Raw genomic sequence first — 24,032 nt, forward strand, 5'->3', positions numbered from 1 at the left:
TGCCAATGTTGACACTCTACAGCTTGAAATCCACTGCCTAGGCATTTTCTCAAGTTTGCAGCTTTAATCCTATCCCTAGCCTTCCAGCAAAAAATAGTGAGGTATAACAGTACAGTGACCAAGAGAAAGCCCTAATTGAATAAAGGACTGGTTAGAACCCTGGCTCTATCACTTACTAAACTGTCAAATTATGGTCTGTGGTGAGACTTAATGACACAATGTGTATACAATACTTAGCAGAATGCTTGGCCTGAAGTGGGTATTCTATGCAATAAAAGACTGCTATCAATATGCCAACTAATCATCCATCTCTACTCCCACCCTCCTCAAATTGGCCTGCCCTCCAGAATTCCCTATTTTGGTTGACCCAATCCTTACTAGTTTTCCAGGCTTCCGTCTGCATATCTTTTCCACAGATCAATAAGCTGCTATGTTCTTACTCATGCTTATCTGTCTGAGATGTTGATCCCAACCTCCCTCCACCATTCCATGTCCTTCTGCAACTAAGAAATTCTTTTGTAAAGCCCTTCTTGATCATCCCAGCTTGAAGTAACCTGTTCATATACTCATTCATATAACCTATAAAAATCCATTAGCAATTAATCAAATATTAGCCTGTAACACTTTCCTGTAATTGTCTTAAAATTTTCCCTGATATTTAACTATTTACCTGTTTATACTTAGCTTCCCCAGTTGGAGTATAAGTTGCTGAAGGGGATAGCAACTATCTGATACTTTCCTCTATATCCTCTGCATCTTAGTTCCTAACACACAGCCAAATCCCAAATGAAAGCTGAATATTAGTCACTTGGGTTGAAGTATGTTAAGTAATTTTACCTCAAGGTTAAAATCTCTTCTTGGTTGCTAAATCCTCAATCTTGTCTGAGGACTGAAAAAATTTTGTTATTCAATAAATTCCTCCAAGAATTTAAAACTAGATTATAATTCAAGTTATTAAATGAAATGATCTTTTAAAGAGGGAAGCTCAAAGAGACTAAATTGGAATGGGAGATGAAGGTGACGGTCAGAGAAGCCATAATCAGATAGACTGTTGCAAAAAGAAAAGCAGATGCTGTACAAGCCATAAGCACTAAATTTACTGTTTCAGATAAACAACTTGTAAACAATTATGACTTAAACTATGGAAGTAGCAATTTGTAAAATCTGGGTTGTTTTACTGAAGCCAAGGTAACCCCTATTTTCGATATTAATATGCATAGCCACCTTTCAAAATGAATCCAGGTCAGTTAGGAGGTGTTCCTGGAACTATTTCCCTTAAAGAACACTAAATTTAGATCATATGAAAGACACTGGGAAACCATACAAATACTTCCAAAGGGTAATTTCCAATTTATAAAATCAGAACTCTAGATCTAACACTCAACCCAGTTAACTTTTCCTTCACAGTGCAGCTGGGAATAAATAAAATGATTTCACAAGTAATTTCAAAAAACTGTCATTCTGAGTACCTTCCCGCTTTGTATGATACAGTTTTATATACAAATACACAAATGACCTGTTTGCAACACATTTTTCTTGTTCTTACTAGAGAGATGAAGCTTGGGACCTTAGAAAGATACCAAACATGTAGAAATTCATAGAAAGTGTAATTTCCTAAATCTCCATAGTAATTTAAAATATTTGCTAACTGGAAAAACTATTTAATGGGCTTATGGTGTGGACTAGCAAGAAAAAGAAAATACACTAAAATTGACATTTCCAACAGATACGAAATGCTTAAAGAAATGCAGGGGAAAGATCATTTAGAAAAGCCTTAGATGGCAGCCACCTCATCACCAGATCCGTTCTAAACTCTTGTAACACATTGAGAACCTGAAAAAATCCACTGTACTTTGCTTTTTCCCTTTTACCATATCAAAGTATGGGCACATAAGTTGTCCAGCTAAATAAACAATACAAGGAGCGCAATCAAACCTGTGGAAAAAGTAGCCAGTACAGATCAGCTATTGTAGTCACCAGATATTTAAGGTCTTCAGGAAGAGACAAAAAAGAAAAATTCTATTCACAATTTTTGATCTCACTTACAACACAGCAAGGAAACCTAAATTGTATTATATACAGAAAAAGTTGTGCTTGTGATAAGTTGCCAAAGCCTTACACTTGATTAATGGTGGGAAGAAAAGGGTTCAGAAGGCTGGTAAAACTAAATGGACAATGAAAATGTTAACAGCAAAGAAAAGCTAGACTCAACACTGTCTATTCCCTAAAGTTTCAGTTACCTAATTTTATAATCTTTGCAGAACTAACCATTTTGGCTAACATATCTATCATTCCCAATCTGATGGCATACTTTCTTTTGTTGTTATTATACAATTTAATGCTCTTACAGAGTTTAGAAATCAGTGTTTGTAAAGAGCAATGTTTTTTACAGCATAAAATCCTTCTGCATCATTAAATCACAACTAAAGGCAAAAGCAAAGGTTAATGAAAAATGTCAAAATTTTAAGGACATCAAAGCTGTAGTTCCCAAATCCATAACCAAGATTTTAAAACTTTGGCTCCCCATTAAAAGAAATTTTTCAAATGTTAAAATAAATTAAAAAATAAAAATATCAAGTACAACAAAAGTTCTGGCCTAGAATTTTGTAAATATAACACTTTGGTGAGGGATGGAAGCTAGTAATGGCAGCAGAGTGCCCAAAGACTTCCATCTAGACAAACAGACCCAAAACATTAAAAGCCCTCACCCTATTGATTATAAAGCATTTTGACCTCTAAAAACCCTCTTACCTGTTTACAAGAGTTTATACAGCTGTTTGCCACTGGAACACCACCTTGCAGAGTATAACCGTGGCATCCTTTGTTGATAATCACCTGTTGCCTAGCAATCATCATCCCGCAGGGAGCCAGACAGCACTAGGGCTCTTCCATCCGAGGTAAAAATTCAAAACAAGCCCAACAAGCCTGCATTTCAAGGTGGTCTTCGTCTGCAACTAGTTAAGTTTAAAACTGGCAAACAACAACAATGGTGTCTGAAGCCAATGGTGCAGCATTGCTGGTTTCCTCTTGAACTCCAGCGTTGTCACTGTGCACCGAAGTCTGCTGCAAACAGGGGAGTTGTTCTCCTGTACTGGGAACAGGCTTCCAAAGCTCAGGAGCCCCTGTACAGGATAATGCAGGAACTAAAGGCAAATACTTTTCCTCCTTAAGGATGCCTCCATTTTTTTCCTCACAATCTGTACTACCAACCGAAGTGACAGGGCCTGAGTGTGCGTTCGTACCTATGAAACCGTCACGGTGCATGCACATCCAAGGCATGTGGAACCACAGGTCAAATAAGGCACAGATACCAAGTAACGGTTCTAATTACAAACGCTAGCTCTCAGGAACTCTTCATCCATTCAGAACTAAACCCATCACTGCATAACTCTGGTAAGAAGCCCCTGGAGATGGAGGAGCTCCTCAAATGTGTCAGGAAAGGCTTTATTAACATCATTAACATTTAAAAGGCAAACGGAGCATTTCTCCTTCTTTTGGCAATTTGGTGCAAATGTTAAGTGCAAGATAAAGCAATTTCAAACTTTTCTTCAAATTAAAAATGAAACTAAGGCCAAACGTGATGGGTGAACAAAATAAATCAAAACTTAAATTTCAGCAACTCCGGCTCTTCAAACCAGCAAAGCCCCCGACTCGTGCACTGTGGTGAGGTTTAGGGTGCTTGCCCCGGCTTCTTTCGTGCCAGCAAACAGCACCATTTCCTCATCACGTTGAGGACCGAGAAGCAAATGATCCCCTTCACTGCAAACAAAGGGGGTCACAGTAACACTAGTGATCCTTCAGAATTGACACACCTTGATAGTCAAAATGAAATTGATGGTCTCCCTGCTTCTTGCTCAAGACATACAAGATCTGAGCAGCAGCAAGTACCCCCTCAGCTGCAAACAAAGGGGTCAAAGGTTTGCCGTCAATTCACTTCCAGGCAGAAAAACATTTTCCTCAAAAGAAACAATTTATTTAGAATAAAACAAAAGCAGCTCAACTGTGAGCGCACGTTTGAGTGACAGCTACTTTTAAGCTGTGTGAGCCATAAAAAGGGTTTTTCTTTACTTTTCCAGAAATCTTGTGTACACAGCACAAAGCAAAGAGGTCATTTTTTTCCACTTAAAACACCGGCATTGGCATCACAATAGCAGATACACAACTTTAAGCTGCCATTTTAGTAAAATGCACAAATACTAAACAGATTAGCTTTCTTCCATCAGCGGCCCATGTAAACTCCACATAAGCCACAACTTCTCTTCAAAAAGGTCCATTATAGCTTTGAATTCCACATCTTCATCCGCTGTTCACCAGTTTTGCTTGCGGGGGGGAAAAAAAGGTTATTCAGTACAAATGTTTACAATATTAAAAATATATATATTTCCCCTATGCCATTTTAGATGAACATAACATTAACAAGACCTTCCTGAATAGTCCACCTCGACTTCAAAAAGCACCAATAATACCCACTGGCACAAACCTTCAAATGAATTTACTGTATGAATGGACAAATAACAAGTAGAACAATAGGGTGGGGTTTTTTTAAAGACTGCCATTGAGGATTACAAGACTGAAAATATCCTTTATACTCATTTAACTGAGTAAAACATGTCAAAAAATTCGGAAAAAGCAAGTTCACAATGAATTTATAATCTATCAGTATATTCTAAATATAACTTAAAAGTGAAACTATAAAAAGGTTATGTTTAGTCAAACTTTTACCCCATCTATTGTCATTCTGTAATTTATATGGAGCAACACAGACTGTTATCGTAGAAAGGGGTCAAGATACAAAGTCATTTAAAAATCCACCTTCATCTGTGTTACCAAAGGGAGCAGCTGTTATTTTAAGAAAACACTCATACAAATAATTGCTAAACAGCCAAAGAACACTTCAGGACTCTCACTTTTCAACTCTGTTTAGATCATCCATAAAAAACTCTTCATTAAGCTTAACATTTCACTGTGGTTAACTGAAACCATTTTCTCCCTTTAGGGACATCACTATAACCACTATAACAGGGTCAGCGCCACTTCTCATCTCTTCTTGTTCTCATATCTAACTCCTATCTCAAAATCAAACACTGTGGCAGAGAGAGAAAAAAAAAAAATGTCCAGAAATTCTCTCCAGGAATTTTTTTCACATAAAAGGTCATTAAGGCCCTCTTCTCAAGAGGATTTCCTAATTGTGTTACTACAGAGTTTTTGGTGAATGGTTCTTATATGGACACAAACTGCAGTTCAAGCTGTACCTGCATAATGAGCAATTTCACTGTCTAAACAAAGTGGACTTAAATTAAAAAAAAAAAAAAAAGCATTATCAGTGAAAACCTGCTCATAATATAGTTCTTAAATAAACCTAAACAATGTCTGACCCTGAAAGCAATCACCAAACATCTGACTTTCACTACTGTACCTCAAATGACCTAAGTGAGTCAAGAAGGGCCAGAGTATATTTTACCTTCAAAATGTGACAAAAGCTTATACCAGCCAGAGGAGGACATTTTAAGATGTAATCGTTAAAGAAAAACTCTATCCACTCTCAGTTGAGAGTAAAAGTACACACCTTAAACCAGGAATTTAAACTTTCATGTAGAAAATTCTTTATAGGAATCCCAGTTTCAATCAACAAAGTAATAGCAAAAAATTAAGTAGAACTATTTACTGGCTAGGTGCTGAGTGGTTGCTTACTTTTCCATAAACTTTGAAAGTTGTGATCTAAAAGTCTTAATTATCTTGTTTTTACCAATACTTAATAAGTCATTAAATGATATACCGAAGAAATTTTCTTTCCATTCATTTTAACTATGTTCCAGAAAAATCAACTATATTAAAATAATTAAAGAGAAAAGATAGAAAAAAATTGGTTGTTACAAAGAACACCCAATGTTGGGATTCTGGCTAATGAGAATTAGAACCAGTTTTAGACTTTTGCTTTCATTCAAATTCTGAAGGTTTAAGTAGATACTTTATGGATATTATGAACCTGCACAATAGAATGGGCAACACATATAAGAGATTCATCTGGACGATGGCACTCTGTAGGTAGGCACCAAACTAAACATAATTAGTTTTTTATAATACATACATTTCGAAATGGTAACAAGCCATTGTTTCAAAAACACTGAAGCACAAATTGCCCAGATCTAACAAATGCAGCAATGTCAGATAAAGATTCAAACAAACATAGAGCAAAAACCACAATATTCTTCAGTAAGCTGTCACACCAACTTAAAAAAAGGAAAAGAAAAAAGGGAAAAACCACACACATTTTGGATTATCGTAAAATTAGATGTCATGAACTTCACTCTCCAAAAGAGCAAAATCATTTGTCCAATCATCTTATCAAAAGATATTCAAAAGTTAATGGTTAGTGAGATTATTTAAACTGGAAAAATATATCTAGTGACAAATTGTACTTTGAGCCCATGTATGCATAGACTCTACACTTGCATTAGTTTCTGAACAGGTGTCTACTCTACGCCAAGCACTGCTTTTTGAAAGCAAAAAGCATCAAGTCTTAATTGCAGGATTTCAGGTATTTTCCCTTAAAGGCACATCCATGACCTTTGTGCTCATAGGCTAGTACCTTCCTTCTCTCAAAATAGCTAGTTTTTCCAGTTTAAAAACAAACAAAAACCCCACAAAAACCTCCAAACTTATAAATGCACAGTGAAAACCCAAAGGGATGACACAGCAGTGATGAGGCTTTCGTGCTGACATGCATTAGACACCTGTCATAATGGAATATAAAAATTATATGACATTTCCCTGGGTTATTATTGGTGCTATTTCAAAACTACCAGCTTTGATAACAGAAAGAAAACAGCTGGGTTCTGCCAGGCTTCGAATAAGTCACTTTCACAGAATAGAAACATGACTATGATCCAGAAGGTCCTAAAGTTTCTAATCATAATTAAATATCAAGGGCCTTAGGCGAAGTCCTCAGTGTTTAAATCAAGGGAGATCAATCTGTGTGAGGGGTGGAAAAAAACAAAAACAAAAAACAAAAACCCAAGAGAAAAAAATATACTTACTAAAGACCTGACAAACCAGGAGTGGGGGTGGAGGAGTAGGTGAAAAAACAAAAGGCAAGAAATCAACCATCACTATTAAGCTGCAGAAACCCTGCTGAGAACCAAAAGTCATTATCATCCTCAGCTTTGGAAAAAAACATTGAGGCTGGGTTAAATGATCTTGTATTAATTCCAGGTGTCTGGGAAAACAAAACAATAATAAAGGGCTTTCCTACACTGACATTTCAATTCTCTGTGACTGGACACCAGTGAAAATATTAAACATGAAATTTCAAAGATAATTCAAAACATTTTCAATAATGTAATGTCACCGTTACTGTTTAGATACAAAAATACAAGCAAAATTTTAAAGGAGCATGTCAAAGGCATTTTATGATGACTTTAAAAAAATTCTGCAATCCAGATATGGCTGATTAATGCCCACTGAAACAAAAGATGACTTATGAGCCTGCAGACAACTCTTCTTTCTATTATTGAAACCAGAAATTTGAATGGATACAAAAACTCATCTTTGATGAACACTTAGTTTTGAAATATGCACAATTAAATGAGAACTGTATCTGCTACACCTCTCTGAAAAAGTCAGTAAAAACACCACCACGCACCAATAACTGACCAAAGAATTCTGATTTTAAAAGCACCTACTCACTTCTTGCATACTAGTGTAAGCATAAGACATATGGTTTGTAACACAGTCCTCAATTTTTACTGAACAGTTATAGCTACAAACCAAAAGTGCATATATGGGATACAGAACTCAAGAACTAATGATAAAAAAAAATGCATGCTAAAGCAAACTCTCTGGGAATAAACTGTATCCTAAGAGAAATACTCAAATACCTGATTAAAATAATTACACTGCTATACAATTTACCAGCATGTACTTTTGAGATCCCTGATCAAATTTTAGTCACACAAATAACATTTCTGGTACAAGAATTATTTACCTGCACACCAATTAAGCCATTTTTAGGTGGACATTACCATTTTTACACACTGGACTCTTCTCCAAATTCTGACTTTGAAATTTTAGTTTTGTAACTTTGAGGAATTTTTTTGAAGCTGAGGTTAAAAAAAAAAAAAACTGTAGAAAAAGAGGAAAAAAGTTACTCATAAGGGTGGGAATTCCTAATTAAAGCAAATCCATCTGCCTGCGGGCATCCCTTTCACTTAACAGCTAAACTGTCCTGACTGCTATTTAAAGAGGTTTACAAAAATATAAAAAAGAAAAAGCTGCAACTAAACAACTAATTAAAAAGAAAATTTCATCTGATGCTGTATCCCATTACATATCACAAAACAGGAACCATGTCAAAGTAGTAAATACAAGTTACACATGGACTTTAGGACGCACCACGGACAATGATCATGACCAGGTAATCTTCTTCAGATTTGGCCAGTGCCTTGGCAGGGGAATCCAGGAACTGCTGGGAGAACTCACAGGGTGGGAAGGCATGAAGGACACCGGTGTTTTCCTTGTCTTTGTTGCCCCCCACAGGGAGGCTGATCACCCCGGCTGCCTGCTTTTGCTTTAAATAGGACACAAGGTTCCTAAGCGGCCTCTGAGTGGAGGTGGCAGTGTCTGATGTAGCCGAAGAAGAGGAGGACCGGCTGTCAGAACTTCCAGGCACAGCTAGAAGAATGGCATAACCATTGGGCCCTGCCACTTTGATGCGTCGAGTGACTTCATCCAACTTGGGCTGGTCCAAACGAAGACGCTGAGTGATCTTGAGCTGGGCCACTTTGCCTCCAGTTGAGCCCTCTACAAGAAGACTACTAGCCACTTGGAGGTCACCCTGCAACAGATGCATATTAGAAGGAAAGTTGCTGTTCTTCAGTAGAAGCATGCCTTGCCAGGCCAAACAGAGTTTGGGAGAGGCTGTTGCTGCTGGGGCTGTTCCCCCATCCTGCTTCTGGGAAGGGGACTTCAGCTTAGATGAAGCAGTGCTGGTGCTAGGTGCACTCCCATCAGATCGGTCTTCTTTTTTCAGAGGGCTTTTTCCCTCAGTGGGAGCAGCTGTCCTGTGCTTCCTATCCCGTTCAGCTGAGGCAGAGTTTTTACGGTCTCGCTTCTCACCCTGGCTCTTCTCCAAACTACCTCGCCGGTCTCTGATTGGAGAAGGCCTTTCCAAGAGAAGAAGACGCGATGATCGATCGTTGTCGCTGTTGTAACGATCCCTGCTACTGCTCAATTCTGGACTGCGGTCAGGAGAAGGAGCACAGTGACGTTTTCGTGGGCGGTCGCTTTCAGGGGACCTATCCAGATGCCGTCCTCCACTCTCCTCAGGCAGCCTTCGCTTCCTAGGCTGGTCTCTGCTGCTGGGAAGATCTCGATCACCTCTGTCCCGGTCCAAGGACCAGCCATCCCGCCTGCGATCCAGGCTATCCAGTGGCTCATAAGCAGGCACAGCAGTAGCTGCAGTCCGAGTGCTGCGTTCTCGGACTGGGGGTGGGGGCGGCACCCAATCAGAGTCAGGATAAAGGTCCCTATCACGATCTCTGTATAATAAAGGTGGTGTCCTATCCCGCGCACCCCTCAAAGGGTCTGGTGCCCGATGTCCAAAAGCATCTGTCACCAGTTCATAATGAGTCAAAGGCAGAGGCTGCAGATATTGCTGCTGGTAACGATGTTCTGTATCTGCAAAATCTACTCTAAGGCGTCGATCTGGGCCACCAAGTGGGAAGCCCCTCATATGGGTCCAGGCAGCATGAGCTGCATCCAGGCTTTCATACTGGATATATGCCCAGCTATCACCTTTTCGGTAGTCAATGGTGCGTATGGTGCCAAATCGGTCAAACTCGCGTGCCAGGGCAGCAAGAGGCACCCAAGGTCCTAGGCCACCCACCCAGAGGCGGGTGGTGGGTGTAGCTTTACCATAGCCAATTTTGATAGGATTCCGAATTATAATTTTGCCAGACATGGCTAGTTTGGCCCGGTGAGACATATCTAGGTTCTCAAACTTGAGAAAGCCATAAGTACTGGTCTGGCCACGAGTAGGCCTCTTGATGTCTACTTCTGTGATAACTCCAAAACGATCAAAAGCCCTTCTTAGATCACTCTCCGTCACAGTGATGTCTAGGTTGCCCAAGAAAAGCGTCCGGTTAGCTCGCTGATCATCTTCGGGTGAAATCTCATCCACATCTCTAAAAGGAGCGGCACCGGCCCCAGCTCCCACCCTTGCCTCAAGACTGTATGCTGGGCACACTCTCTCATAGAACGGGTAGTCTCGTTCTCTCTCCAGCTCTCGGGGCAATGGTGGCGGAGGAGGAGGGGGCAAGCGGCCAAGAGCCAACTGCTGCAACCGGTAGTCTCTGTATCCCAAGGCAGCGCCACCAGGGGAAAGCGATCTCTGGCCTCCACCACCCCCAGGTGGGTGCCGGTGACCACCTACTGAGGCACCGACCACGCTGGCTGACGAAGGGTAATTATCTTTGTCTAAAGGGGAGCGGCTGCGACGCCGGCTCACATAGACAGCTTCTATCTTCAGAGGCCGGTCATAAAGCACCAGGCGGCCTCTGGCATGCTTGGCCGCCCGCGCGTCCTCTGGCCGCCGGAAGTTCACAAAAGCTACCCGCTCATCCCCGCTGCCAGAACCCGAGAGATGACTTATTTTGACACTCACATCACCGAAGCGTTTGAACTCGTGAAACAGTCCGTCCTCCACCGCCTCGTCACTTAGCTGAGAACCCAACTCGCTTATCTTCAGGGTCTTGTATTCCCCGCCATCCCCGCCGCCAGGAGCTGAGGAGGCGGCCCCAGAGGAACGTGACTCCCCGCCTCCACCCCGGGAGCTGCTGCGCGACTCGCCCCCGCCCGAGGAATTTTTGGTGCTTGGGGAGCTGTAACTATGCAAGCGGCTACTGGAGCTGCCCCCACCAGTGTCATACTCGCGGCTGCCACCTCGGCTGCTGGACTTGTCCAGATGAAGACTCCGCCGCGACCCGCCGCCGCTGTCGGTCTTTCCGCTGCTGCTTCCATTGCTGCCACCAGAGCCCCCTAACTTCTTGCTCCGCTCCCCGCGGGAAATCGAGTCCTCACCACCACGGGAACGTTTGGCCTTCACTGGTGAGCGCTCTTTTCCCTTCATTGTTGCGGGTCGTCGGAGGTCGTCTCCGCGGAGCTGATTAACCCGCCGCCCCGCGCTCGTTTCACACAGCGGAACCGCACGCCGCCATCTTGGACTCCGCTGCGGCAAAGGATCCCGCCCCGCACTCCTCATTGGTCTATTAGCTCTCTCTCCTACAGTCTCATTGGGAAAACCATTTGTCTGTCTTTATAGCTCCCCGCGCTCCGGGAAGGCGCCCGCCCAACCACTGTTATTGGGTTCCCAACGCCCTAGTCAGAGTACCTTATTGGTTACATTCGTTGTCTATCTTAACGGTTTCTCGCGCCAGGCCGTAGCTCCGCCCCTCTCACTCTGCGGTCACCTGACCCAAGGTCTGGAGGCGTTGATTGGACAAAAAGTCTGCCCTGTAACGGTACTTCTTGCGCGGTGAAAGCAGCGATCCCACCTCCGCATCCCTTTCATTGGTTTGTGACCCTGTCCTTTAACCCACTATTTGGGAAGTTGGGCCATCCGTTCTGGCGTTTTTTCCTCAGAGGCCGGCTCACCGCGATCTCGCGAGACAGGTAGTGCTCCCTCTTTCGACCCCTTTCTCCCAACTCCTGCGGCGGCTAAAAGAAGTTTGAATCTGATTGGGTGTTGACAAGGAAGTTGATAGGCTGAGATAACTGTCCATCATTCGCTTCCCATATACTGAGGAGGCTGCCTGAAGGTGAAAGACTAGAACGCGCGCTTGCTTTGCGACGACACTTAGATGTCGCGAGAGAGTGACCGTAAGCCAGCCCCGCCTCCCTGCGCTTTCGGCGTTCTCCCCGCTAAACATTTGATCCCGTGGCGTACTTGGCTGTGCTTCGGCTCTTGGAGCTAGAAATTTCTGGTGTGCGCACGGTCCTACCAGTGCCGGACAAAGAGCTGGGCTAGACCTTGGCTGTTGGGTCGTCGAATTCCTCAGGAAGCCGTCCCGGAGCGCCCAGCTGACACCATCTTAGTACCTCTGGCCGCTGCGTGCACAGCCTGAAAGAGCCCCACCCCCTGTGCCCGAGAAAGCGCCACCCACGGTCACTGGGGCCGCCAGGGCCGGGAGTTCACGGTTCACAAAGCCCTGGGTTACTCTGACTCTCTGGGGCGGTGGACCCCGAGTGCTAGGAAGCAGCGCAGCGAAGACGCAGCCCTTGCGAGGGAGTCTGGCTCTCCGGGCGCTTCCGTTCCCGGCCAAGGACCCGGGTAATTGGGGCGAGTGACCGACGCTCCCAGCCTTGCGGCCCGCGGGCGTGGCCGGAACTGTCCAGCCACTGCGGACGTGTCTTAGGGTGGCCTGTTTGATGTTGCGAGTCCGGTTGATTTTTTATTCTGTTGTCGAGTAATATAACTATGTTTATTTTTATATGTAATGCTTTTACCCTGAAAATATTCAAGTGAAATTTACGCTCCATGCAGATATGTCACTTTTTTGTGTGTGGCTTCTTGTACCCCCTGACGTCCCAGGTAGTCTATATTAGAACCTGTGTGTAGTACAGCTGCCTTGTTGCCTCTCTCAGTCCACCTCGTTTGGATCCTTCAATCATTATTCGCTTCGAAACTCAACTTTAATTCTTTCCATGATATAGCACCTCTGCGAGGTGCTGGTGACACCGAGTTTAGACTAGTACAGCCTATGCCCTGGCGCCCACCGTCTTGTGAAGGAAGGTAGTGCTGAGTTGATCAGAAGTTACACTTTCTTTAGTATCCCAGCCTGGGCAGGGGCAGAGTTGATGAGGATTCTTGCATTGATCCTGTCCTCAACCACATTTCTCAATATCCAATCTATAGTAGAGGATGTGAGGTGTTTTTAAACATGACATATTTCAAGGTAACAATAATGTCCCCAAAACTGAAACCGTTTTGAAGACTTTTTTTTTTTTTTTTTTTTAATCCATAGTCTCACTATGTTGCCCCGGCTAGAGTGCAGGCAGTGGTGTCAGCCCAGCTCACAGCAACCTCAAACTCCTGGACTCAAGCTATTTTCTTGCCTCAGCCTCCCAAGTGGCTAGGACTGTAGGTGTGTACCACCATGCCCGGCTAATTTTTTTCTCTTTTTAGTAGAGATGGGGTCTGCCTCTTGCTCAGACTGATTTCTGAACTCCTTAGCTCAAGCAATCCTCCCACCTCAGCCTCCCAGAGTGCTAGGATTACAGACATGAGCCACCGCGCCAGGTCTAAACTTGAAGATTTAAGATTAGGGACTGCAACCTGTTTAGCTCTGCCTCAGCCATCCTTTTTGTAAATAATTCTGAGGAATTTCAAGTTAAGAGCCTTTTATTTCTTGATTAGATCAAAGAAACTTAAAAGAAGCCCAATATGTAAAGCATAAAAATCCACAATATTTTAATGTGTGTAGACATACTTATTATATTAAAATGGGGTACTAAAATAAAAATAAGGCATATAGTAATGTGTATAAATAATATGCTACCATTTGTGGTTTTTAAAATTATATATATTATTTATGTGTATGTACATACATATTTTTTATATTTTCATGCAAACTCCTTGAAAGTAACATGGAAATCGTTACTAGGATTGTCCTGAGGAGGGAGGCTGAGGGTCTGGAGTGGGAGAGAGACTTAACTTTTCTTTGTATGCATGTTTAAAAGAAAGCTTTTGTTTTGCCATGTGCATGCTATTACTCTTTCAATTAAAAAAATAACTATTTTTAGTTTCCTTAAACTATTTTTATGGAAAAAGTTAAAAATATACAAAAATAGAATATTATAAAGAGCTCCCATGTACCGAACACCCTATTTCAACAATTAGATATGTCAGTCTTGTTCCATACATGTCCTTCCCACTCTCCCCTTTGCATTATTTTGTTCCAGACTTACCTGGTATATCACAGAATCAGCCATTTGTCCACAGAGTTCTGATTCCTTTTAGTGGGAAATGGTATTTAAAGATAAAAATCTGGATGTTGGGGATAAAAACACACAAACACATTATTTGTAAAAGTACAAAATAAAAAGCTTTACATAGGGGTTTTTAATCTTTTTCAAAGTTATACAATGCAAAGGGAAATTGAAGTTAAGCCATTATCTGATTATCTTACTCAATGCAGTAGCCAATCCAGATAAACCAGGCTCCAGAGTGACTATTTTTGGCCTAAATTGATCTGCTTAGGTGATTCACTGATCAAAGAAAAAGATAGACCAAATCAGCATAGTTTCTCAAACCTCATGACAGGGATTGTGGGAGAGACTTCAGGGAGCTGAACAAGTACCAGTACATGTGGCAATGCTTGAGGCATGCCAGGTTTAGTGGCTTGCCACTTGAAATACCAGGGAGCTTGATGGAAGCTACTGCCCACAGCTAGCTGTAGTAGGAAGGCTTGCTTAGGGGGACTGGTAGCCTAGCTCAAGCCAAGAAGACTAGTAAGTTTAATGGTTAGATGGGAAAAGCCTAGATTCCATTGCCAGGAACAGATCCAAAATGTAGCCTGTGATATGTGTGTATATGTTCATGACAGACCTGAATAATGACAATATGTTGGATCCATGCTGTGGTTAAAATAGTTATTAATTTTGTTTTCCTTTGTGTTCTTTAAAGCATGAAATTGCTTAGGTTTTATCAGCCTGTGTTTACACATGTGCTTTAGAGAGGGCACATATGTAAAAGTGTATAAAAGTGACACATGGTTTAGAGGGCCAAGACTTTTAACCTTTCTTTTGGTGTAGGCGATGGAGTTGTTGAGGTATAATCCACATTTTCATCTAGTCTTCTTGTGTTCAGTGGCCAGATTTGTGAGGACCGCCGACCTGGGTGAAGAGGATCTTTCAGTGGTCATGAAAACAGTTAAGCTACCAACATTCTCTGAGCATCATGTAGTATGTTGATCAATCTCTCCTTTAGTACCCTGCCAAAAAACCAAGAGATAGTGTTGAGAAAAAACTGCCTTAGCCCCTTTTGGCATCAGTGTTGGCCCCTTGGAGCTGTACAACTTGAAGGCTCTGAGGATACAGCCCAGTACTCACGACTAGCTTTCTATTAATATATGAGGTGCTTTTTTCCATCTCCTTTAAAATCAGTTTTAGGTTTAAAAGGAAAAAGCAAAAGTTATACACATGGAATAAAACTGCACAATTAAAAAATATCAGTATGTTTCAATCAGATGTCCTCTTTCCACCCTCTTCTTTCCTAGGTTTTATTGTTTGTGTATCCTCAATACACATGCAGACAATTATGATTGTAATATGAAATTTATCTTGGGAGCTGAGAGTCATTTGGTTTCCTGACAGATGCAAAAAAGGCTAAAGCTGAGAATTGAAAATTTTTCCCACCCATAATAGTAGATTAAAATTTTCTGGCTTCTCTGCTGCTCCTAGTACTTGCAACAAAAAAGAAAGAAAATTTTCTATTTCATCTTCCTTCATAAAGTGAGTGGTCTCTTGACAGTGAGGTTTATTTAGTTTGGCTTAAATAAAAAGTATGTATTTTACCCATAGACATATATGAAATCCCTAAAATAGCAAACAATCATTTAGGACCCAGTTTGCATTATAAAGTCACTTATTTATTTGTGGTTGGTAGGTTTTTCTAAAACAGCTTTATTAAGATATAATTGATATACCATAAAGTTCACCCATTTAAAGTATACGTTTCAGTGGTTATTAGTAAACTTACAAAGCTGTACATATAGTTCCTCCTTTAATATTATTATAGAAAGCACTCTAACTTCTACATGACTAAGTCTTAATATAATTGTCTCTTTCATTTATATAGATACCTTGTGGAGTAGTGAAGAAAAGTACATGTTCTGGAACCAGCCAGCCTGGATAAAATCCCAGCTCTACTCTGGGGCTCAGAGAAGTTCCTCTTAACCTCTTTGGGACTTTGGTTTTCTTTTCTATAAAATGGGAATAATCACAGAATCTTTTCACTGGAAGAATTAAATGAGTTAAAACATATAACAAGGCCTTACTCCGCCGGGAGGCCCCTTGTTAAAAAGAGAAAAAAAATAATTAAAATTAAAAAAAAAAAGTACAACAAGCTTAGAATAGTGTCAGGCACTGATAAGCACTATATAAATGTTTGTTATCACTAAAATATTTTCTCTTTGAACGTGGGTACATAGAATTAGCTTAATTATAATCCTTAGTTCATGACACACAATTATCAATGGTCTGTCTTTGGGCCTTTCAACTTTTCATTGTTTATTAAGGACGTAGTGAATACCCATAAACCTAGCACTCAATCCAGCACTCAAAGAAATAGAAAATTACCAATAATTTACCTCTACCTAAATGCTACTCCTCTGTCTTGTACACTGCCCACCATTGTAGATATCCCGAATCTAATATTTAGCAATCCTTGGTTTTTTAAAGACTTTAAAGAATTTTTAAAGGAATTTTAAAGAATGTATATGTATATATGTGTGCCTGTACACATATGCACACACATACCTTAAAAGTATATTATTTTAGTTTCACTTGTTTTTAACATTATATATGAACTCATGTTTGAATAACATACTATAGTTTTATGTACATGTAATCTTCTGAGATTTGCATTTTTCATTCAGTATGTTACTATGTATTACTATGATTCTTCCATGCTGTCATACATAGCTTATACATAGTTTATTTACATTGCTGTAAAATCTCCATTATATTGAATAGACCATCATTTATATATATATTCTTTCTTTGATGGGCATATAAATAGTTTCTACTTTTTGTGCCATTATGAACAGTGCAGCTATGAAGATTCTTATTCATGTGCCCTGAGGCATGCATGGAAGAATTTGTCCAGCATAGGGGAGGTGGAGGGTGAGGGATACCTAGGAGTGGAATTACTGGATTAAAGGTTATGTCGAATGTTCAATTTAACAAGATAATGTCAAATTGTTTTCTAAAGTGGTTTTTAGCAATTAACAGTCTCACCAGCAAAGTATAAAAGATCTATTGATCCATGTCACTGGCATTTTATACATTTTTTTAACCAAACAAATGGTGTAAATACAGAATCTCACTATGGTTTTGGTGTTTTATTTCCATGATTACTAGTAAATTTGCATATCTCTTTATAAGTTTACCGGCCATATATGTTTCTTCATCTATGAACTATTCATGTCTTTTGGTCATCTATTAAGTTGTATCTTTCTTACATGTGTAGGAGTTTTCCATATATTCTTGATTCTATTTCTTTGTGGGATATGTGTATGGCAAATATCTTTCTAGTTGTGGCTTATTTTTTCACTTAATTTAAGCTGATTTTTAATATGCAGAAGTTCTTAATTTAAATAAGAGTGAATTTTTCAACCTTTCATGATTAGCACTTTTTGTATCTTGTCTAAGGAATCCTCATCACTTCCTCCAACCCTGCCACCAGTATTTGCCTTTATTAAACTTTAGTCTTTCTTATAAATTATAAAAAAGCCTTCCTTTTTAAAAAGTGTTATTTTAAAAAGTCTTTTTCCTCATAAAAAGTCTTCCTCTCAGTGAATAGTAATATGTTTTTATTTAATTGTCTTATTTAATTTCCTTCAGCAAAGTTTTTATACTTTTATCAGTACTCTTGCACGTCTTTTATTATGGTTCATTACTGTTGTTAATAGTGTCTTTTTTCTTCAGTTACGCTTTTTATTTGTCTGTTGTCAGTGATTCAAAATGCAGCCAGTTGATAAATTTTTCTATTATTTATACTGATTTAGTGTATAGATCCCTTTTAGATTTCTATGTAGACAACAATATCATCTATAAATAATAAGAGTATTTCTTCCTTTAGAATCCTTATGATTTTTTTTCCTGGTCTTATTGTGCTAACTAGAATCTTTGATATAATGTTAAATAGAAAGAATGGTAATGAGCACTCTTATATTATTAATTTAGTTTATTTTTTATTTTTTATTTTTCATTTTTTTTAGAGATGAGTTCTCACTCAGTAGCTCAGGCTGGAATGCAGGAGCCAGATAATAATAGTTCACTGTAACCTTGAACTTCTGGTCTCAAGAGATCCTCCCACCTTGGCCTCCCGAAGTGTTGGGATTATAGGCGTGAGCCACTGTGCCAGGCTTATGCTTAATTTTAAAGGGAATGCTTTTAATGTTTCTCCATTTAAAATGATGTTTATTTCATGTTTTCTGTTACCTGTGTATTAAGGAAATTCACTTTATTCCTAGTTTGCTAAGAAGTTTTTAATCATAAATAGATGTTGAATTTCTTCCAAAGTAAAAGAAACTAAGGAGATATGTCAATAAAATCAATGCATGATGCTACATTATATCCTAGATGAGCAAAGAAGCCATAAAGGACAAAACAAGTTGAGCATCCCTTATCTGAAATGCTTGGGACCAGAAGTGTTTTGGATTTTGGATTTTTTTCAGATTTTGGAATATTTGTATATACATAATGGATATCTTGGGCATGGGACCCAGATCCAAGCGCAAAATTCATTTATATTTTATATATACCTAATAGCTGAAAAATAACTTTATACAATATTTTAAGTAATTTTGTGCACGAAACAAAATTTGTGTTAAGTACCTAAGTGTGGAATTTTCCATTTGTAGCATCATGTCGGCACTCAAAAAGTTTAGGGTTTTGGAGTACTTTGAATTTCATATTTTTGGATCAGGGATGCTCAACCTGTACTGGGATAATTAATGAAATTTGAATATGTATTGTGAATTAGTTAATAGTAATCTGTTAATGTTATAGTTCCTGATTTTGATCATTATACTGTAGTTATTAAGAAAATGCCTTTGATATCAGAGACATATGCTAAAATATTTAAAGATAAAGAGCTATCTCTAACTTCCTCTAAATCATTCAGAAAACTTTCAAGGAATGGATCATTTTCTTCTCTTTTGTTGCTTTGCAATTCTTATGCTTCTGATATGGCTTCTCAAGTTCCAACCATTATAACCATTCCAGTCAGCCAACAGGGAAGAAGAGAACAGCAGCATTCCACTTATATCTCATAAGCCAAGATGGAGATACTGGTCACACTTTAGCTGCAAGAGAGGCTTGGGAGGTGTATTTTTAATTTATTTTAGCCCAGCTGAAAAGCAGAGAGGTCTTATTTCTAAGGAAAAGGGGGAGAGAGCAGACATTGGGCTCAACTAGCAGTTTCTTCTACAACTATCCACTGGCTGAATTGCATGGCACAATGCATGTAAAGCTCATGGTACTTAGTAGGATTCAACTAAAACATATCATTTCATGATTTCACTTACATTATCTAATTTGGTTCTCATAATCATAGGAGTTAATATGGTTATCATAATTGCAGATTAGGAAACTAAGAGAGGCTAATTACAGTTATTGGTGGTGGTGATATTTATTTGCTTGCTTTGTTTTTAAAGGAGGCAATAGAGTCAACAGGAAAGGAGCAGTAGCACCATTCTGAAGTCCTATAGACAGAATCTACCCCCATAAATTCTGTAATTCTATGTTCTGTGACTTTTCCAATTTGGCACATAATTTGCAAGGCATGGAACAGAACTCAGATCCGTAAACTGCCACCATGGGACACTTTCCACTGTATCCCTTGTGACCAGGTTGTTAGAAATGACATGGCCCTTCAGCAGCAGCCTCTCCTTCCCACAAGTAGAAATGTGAAAAAATAAATCCTATTACATGATTTATTCACCAATAGATAACAAAAGTAAAAGCCAGCCTTTAGTGAGCACATTCTACATGTCAGGCACTCTGCTAAAACTTTCCTCACGTTAACTTACTTTACCCTCACAACAATGCCAAGAGACAGGTAGGCTTATAATCCCCCTTTTTTCAGATACAGAAACTGAGGCTTAGAAATCTAATACATTTTGTAAATATTTAAGAAGAATAATACCATGGAGGGTCCCCCCCAACCAGAAAAGCATTTGACTTAAGTCATCCATACATATTATGGGTGACAATACTGGTTGCCATTCTCCCCTTCTTTTCTGTGAACAGACACAATACTTTAACAGGGAAAATTTGCTAATGAGTGGTTCAGACAATTCCACAGGTCACTAAAGGTAATGGGGAAATATATAGTGACTATGTTAATATTTGCCTGCTTTAAGAATGCTGCTTTAACCTCAATAGTTTATAGCAACCACAAGAGAGTATTAATACTTCATTTGATTATAGGGAGTTCAGAGGCAAAACTTAGGTGTCTTGCAAAGCAGATGGGGATTCAGGGACTCTCACTGGACAAAGCTTCTAAAGTTCAGAGACAGGAAAAGGCTGATTTGTGGCTCTTTGTTGGGTATTAGGCAAAATCATCTTGTATTCCTAGTGTCTGTTGGAAATTCCAATTTAAAGAGTTCATGAGGGTATCTTCTATGTAGTCTCCCTATCTCCCACAACTCACATTTCCACCACCTATAAAAACTGATATTGTTACGGAGTTAATGGAATATGAGTGCTTCTGTCACCAACTGTGTTTCAACTGGACCAAAAGTGGCAGATGCAGTATTTTCTGGGGTGTTTAACACAGTCTGTTACACAAATGCAATCAACTTCTGAGATCTCACAAGTTATCCCTGTGAGCCCACTATTAGCTAGAAGAGACTAGCTTTGAGGAAATTCAGCCTTCCAAAACAATTCCTTCAAACCATTTCTACACAATGCTTTGTTTGAATGAATTGAGGTGAGAGCAGACCACTCCCTTCCTCACCCCACCCCCAATCCTGCAGTTATGAATGGGAGATTTTTGGTGAAGTAGACAGGTATCTATAAGTTATTACAAAGCCAGCTCTGGGTGAGGTCAGCTGCTTTATTGAGAAGAGAGACTTGACCTTGACCCATGAGAATGAATTATTTTCAGCATCTCTTCCACCATCATCATCATGAGCTAAGAAGTTACCATCATCCTGAACCACTTTAATGGCCTTCTAAACAGCTTACCTAGATTCACTCTGGTCCACCTCCAATCAGTTCTCCACTCTGCAGTTTGAATGATCTTTCCAAAACACAGATCTGATGGCTCCATCGCTCCTCAGATAAAGACAAAAATTCCCAACATGGCCTATAAGGCCCTATATGGCATAGCCTTTCCTGCCATTCTAGCCTCATCTTGTTCTCCATCCTTCCACTGGCTTTTCTTTCTATCCCACACTAAACTCCCTCCCATCTAGGAGCAAGTGCTCTTCTCCACCGTCCTCCACACGTGAACTCCTACTCATGCTTCACATCAGCTCCAGTTCACCTCCTGAGGACAGCTTTCCCTGACCAGACTGAAGCCCCCTATTATAGGCTCTCATTTGGCCTCTTCTTCAATGCACCTTCATAATTACAGTTTTACCTTTGTTGTGGTTATTTGACTTACAGTTTAGTGCATTGGATTCATGTCTATCTCCCCCCAAGTCTTCATAAGGACAGGCCTGTATGTCTGGTTAGTCACCTTTTTACCACAGTTCTCAGCACACTGTCAGGCATATAATTGGCATGCAGAAACTTTTGTTGAGTAAATGAATGAACATAATCTATGGCAATATTTCCCAATATCCTATAAAAGGAACCCAAGAAAAAAAGTTAAATAAGTTTGGAAAACACTTTGTACCATGTTACCCATCCCTACCCCCATGAATCTTTGCAGACAAAAGTGAAAGGATGGCTTTGCTAATGAATTATCTAACAGAAAATAACTATGTAACTCGCCATCTACAAGATTGACCAAAGGGGACCTTACCTTAACTTCCCTCTATCACTGTTTTCAAAATTAATTACCTGTCTTTTCCTTTTCTTTCCTTTCCTTTTTTCTTTTTTTTTAATTTCAGAATATTATGGGGGTACAAACATTTTGGTTACATATATCGCCTTTGCATCCCCCATGCCAGAGCTACAAGGGTGCCCATCTCCCAGACAGTGCACACCACACCCACTAGTTATGAATTTACCCATCCTCTCCACCACCTCCCACCTGCCCAGCACCCAGTGAATATTGCTTCCATCTGTGCATCTAAGTGTTGATCAGTTAGTACCAACTCGATGGTGAGTACATGTGGTTCTTGTTTTTCCATTCTTATGGTACTTCACGTCAAAGAATGGGCTCCAGCTCTGTCCAGGATGATACAAGAGGTCCTAGTTCACCCTTGTTTTTTGTGGTTGAGTAGTACTCCATGGTATACATATGCCACATTTTATTGATCCACTCATGTATTGATGGGTACTTGGATTGTTTCCACGTCTTTGCAATTGTCAATTGTGCTGCCATAAACATTCGAGTGCAGATGTCTTTGTTATAAAATGACTTTTTTTCCTTTGGCTAGATGCCTAGTAGTGAAATTGCTGGATCGAATGGTATTTTCTATTTTTAGTTCTTTGCAATATCTCCATATTACTTTCCATAGAGGTTGTACTAGTCTGCAGTCCCATCAACAGTGTAATTACCTGTCTTTTAAGCTTAACTAATTATCTGCTGAGAGTGTTTACACCGCAACTAAAAGGAGGTGAGCAGACAAAAGAAAAGTGTAAATTCTCCTTTACATTCATCAGACCAGCCTGACTACATTCCAGAGATAAGAGAGTCTCCAAACAGAAAAAAAAAGAAGAAAGGGCACCCTGCTGCCTCCTGTTATCACTCTGCAGCAAAGAAAAGAAAAAAAAAGCCATTTTTACCCTTTAAAAGCCTGAGCCACTTTTCCTCAGCTGCTGACACCCCTCCCTACTTTCTCTCAGTATCGTGCCATTTCCCTTTTCTCTTTCTCTCCTGTTCTTTCTTTCTCAAGAAAGTAAAATAAACTTTTACTTCTTTATATCTTAATCTTTGTGTGAGGATTCTTTCTCTACCCGTGCTGTGAGTGCCTATGAGCTCTGTACTCTTACAAAAAGACTGGCAAATCCTGGAGTAAAGAAGTCCTCAGCTGATTTGACCACAGGATGTAAACCAGGGTTCCCCAGGACATACTCTGGGCTGCATTTCTACTCAAGGAGATTCCCTGGATTCCCATGCTAGTGCTATTTCTAGAAGCAGCAAATAGCAGGAAGAGTTCTAGATGTTTCCTAAGAGGAATTTCCCAGGAGTTAAGCTACCCTGGAAATCCAGACAAGTCTAGGATTTAAGATTTCAAAAATGGAGCCACAAGCACAAACAAGCTCTACAAATAGAAAGTTGCACCATTAGCTAAAGAATGGACTCTACTCAGCACAGTATGTAACACAATAAATACTTGTTTGGTGAATGAATGGAGGGAGAAAGTATCTGGGGTAATAACACCTTAGTCCCTTCGTTTCATAGAAATGGCAATTGTATGGTTAAATCCAAAATTCAAGTGTGAGTGGAAGATCTTTAAATGTTGATAGCCAATGTGCAGGTATTTTAACTGGCTAGGTAGTGAAGGATGTAGCATACATAACTAACCTGCAGTTCAAAGGAACTTATCTAGTAATTGGATTTAAAGAGGTACCACAAATACTCTCAGGGTAATTACTGATCTTCACTTGTTGGTTTTGTGATAAGCATTTTGTCAATTGCTATTAATTCTAGGATTTAACATTAACTTCTGTTTCGTCAAATTGAGTGTTTTCTTTTTCTTTTTTTCCCCCAGTGCTCACTCTCCTTGATCTTATGGTATCTTTTTGACAGTATTTACAAACCTCTCCTTCTTGAAATTCTGCCCTTGTTTCTGTGACCTGCACTTTCAATTGAATTTCATTTCAACCAATATTTATTGATCATCTGTGATGTGCCAGACACTGGGCTATCATCATTGGTTTATTAACTCATTCATCAACATTAATTGAGTTCATACCAGGAATCAGGCCCTGTGCCACTGACTGGCATACAAGGATGAACAAGATGTAGTCCCTGACCTAAGAAGCTGCAGTCTAGTGAAGGAGACAGTTAACTTTATCATGGAATGGTGAGGCTATTATAGAATTGTGCACTCAGGACCTGTAGCCCTCAGAGAAAGAATCAATTACATCTCTATGTGGGAAGGGGTATGTTGCATACCATTGTGCCTAGC

General features: G+C 39.9%; 1 protein-coding gene across 1 annotated transcript; it reads right to left on the reverse strand.

Annotated features, from left to right (window-relative positions):
- Window positions 1–8,003: 8,003 nt before the first annotated feature.
- On the reverse strand, window positions 8,004–12,299 carry RBM15 (RNA binding motif protein 15). Its single transcript, XM_012663385.1, has one exon. It carries the CDS (start codon window positions 11,255–11,257, stop codon window positions 8,381–8,383), a length of 2,877 nt encoding a protein of 958 aa, XP_012518839.1. The 5' UTR covers window positions 11,258–12,299; the 3' UTR covers window positions 8,004–8,380.
- Window positions 12,300–24,032: the final 11,733 nt, after the last annotated feature.

The sequence above is a fragment of the Propithecus coquereli genome, unplaced genomic scaffold (genome assembly GCF_000956105.1).
Source record: "Propithecus coquereli isolate 6110/MARCELLA unplaced genomic scaffold, Pcoq_1.0 Scaffold802, whole genome shotgun sequence".
Classification (NCBI taxonomy): domain Eukaryota; kingdom Metazoa; phylum Chordata; class Mammalia; order Primates; family Indriidae; genus Propithecus; species Propithecus coquereli.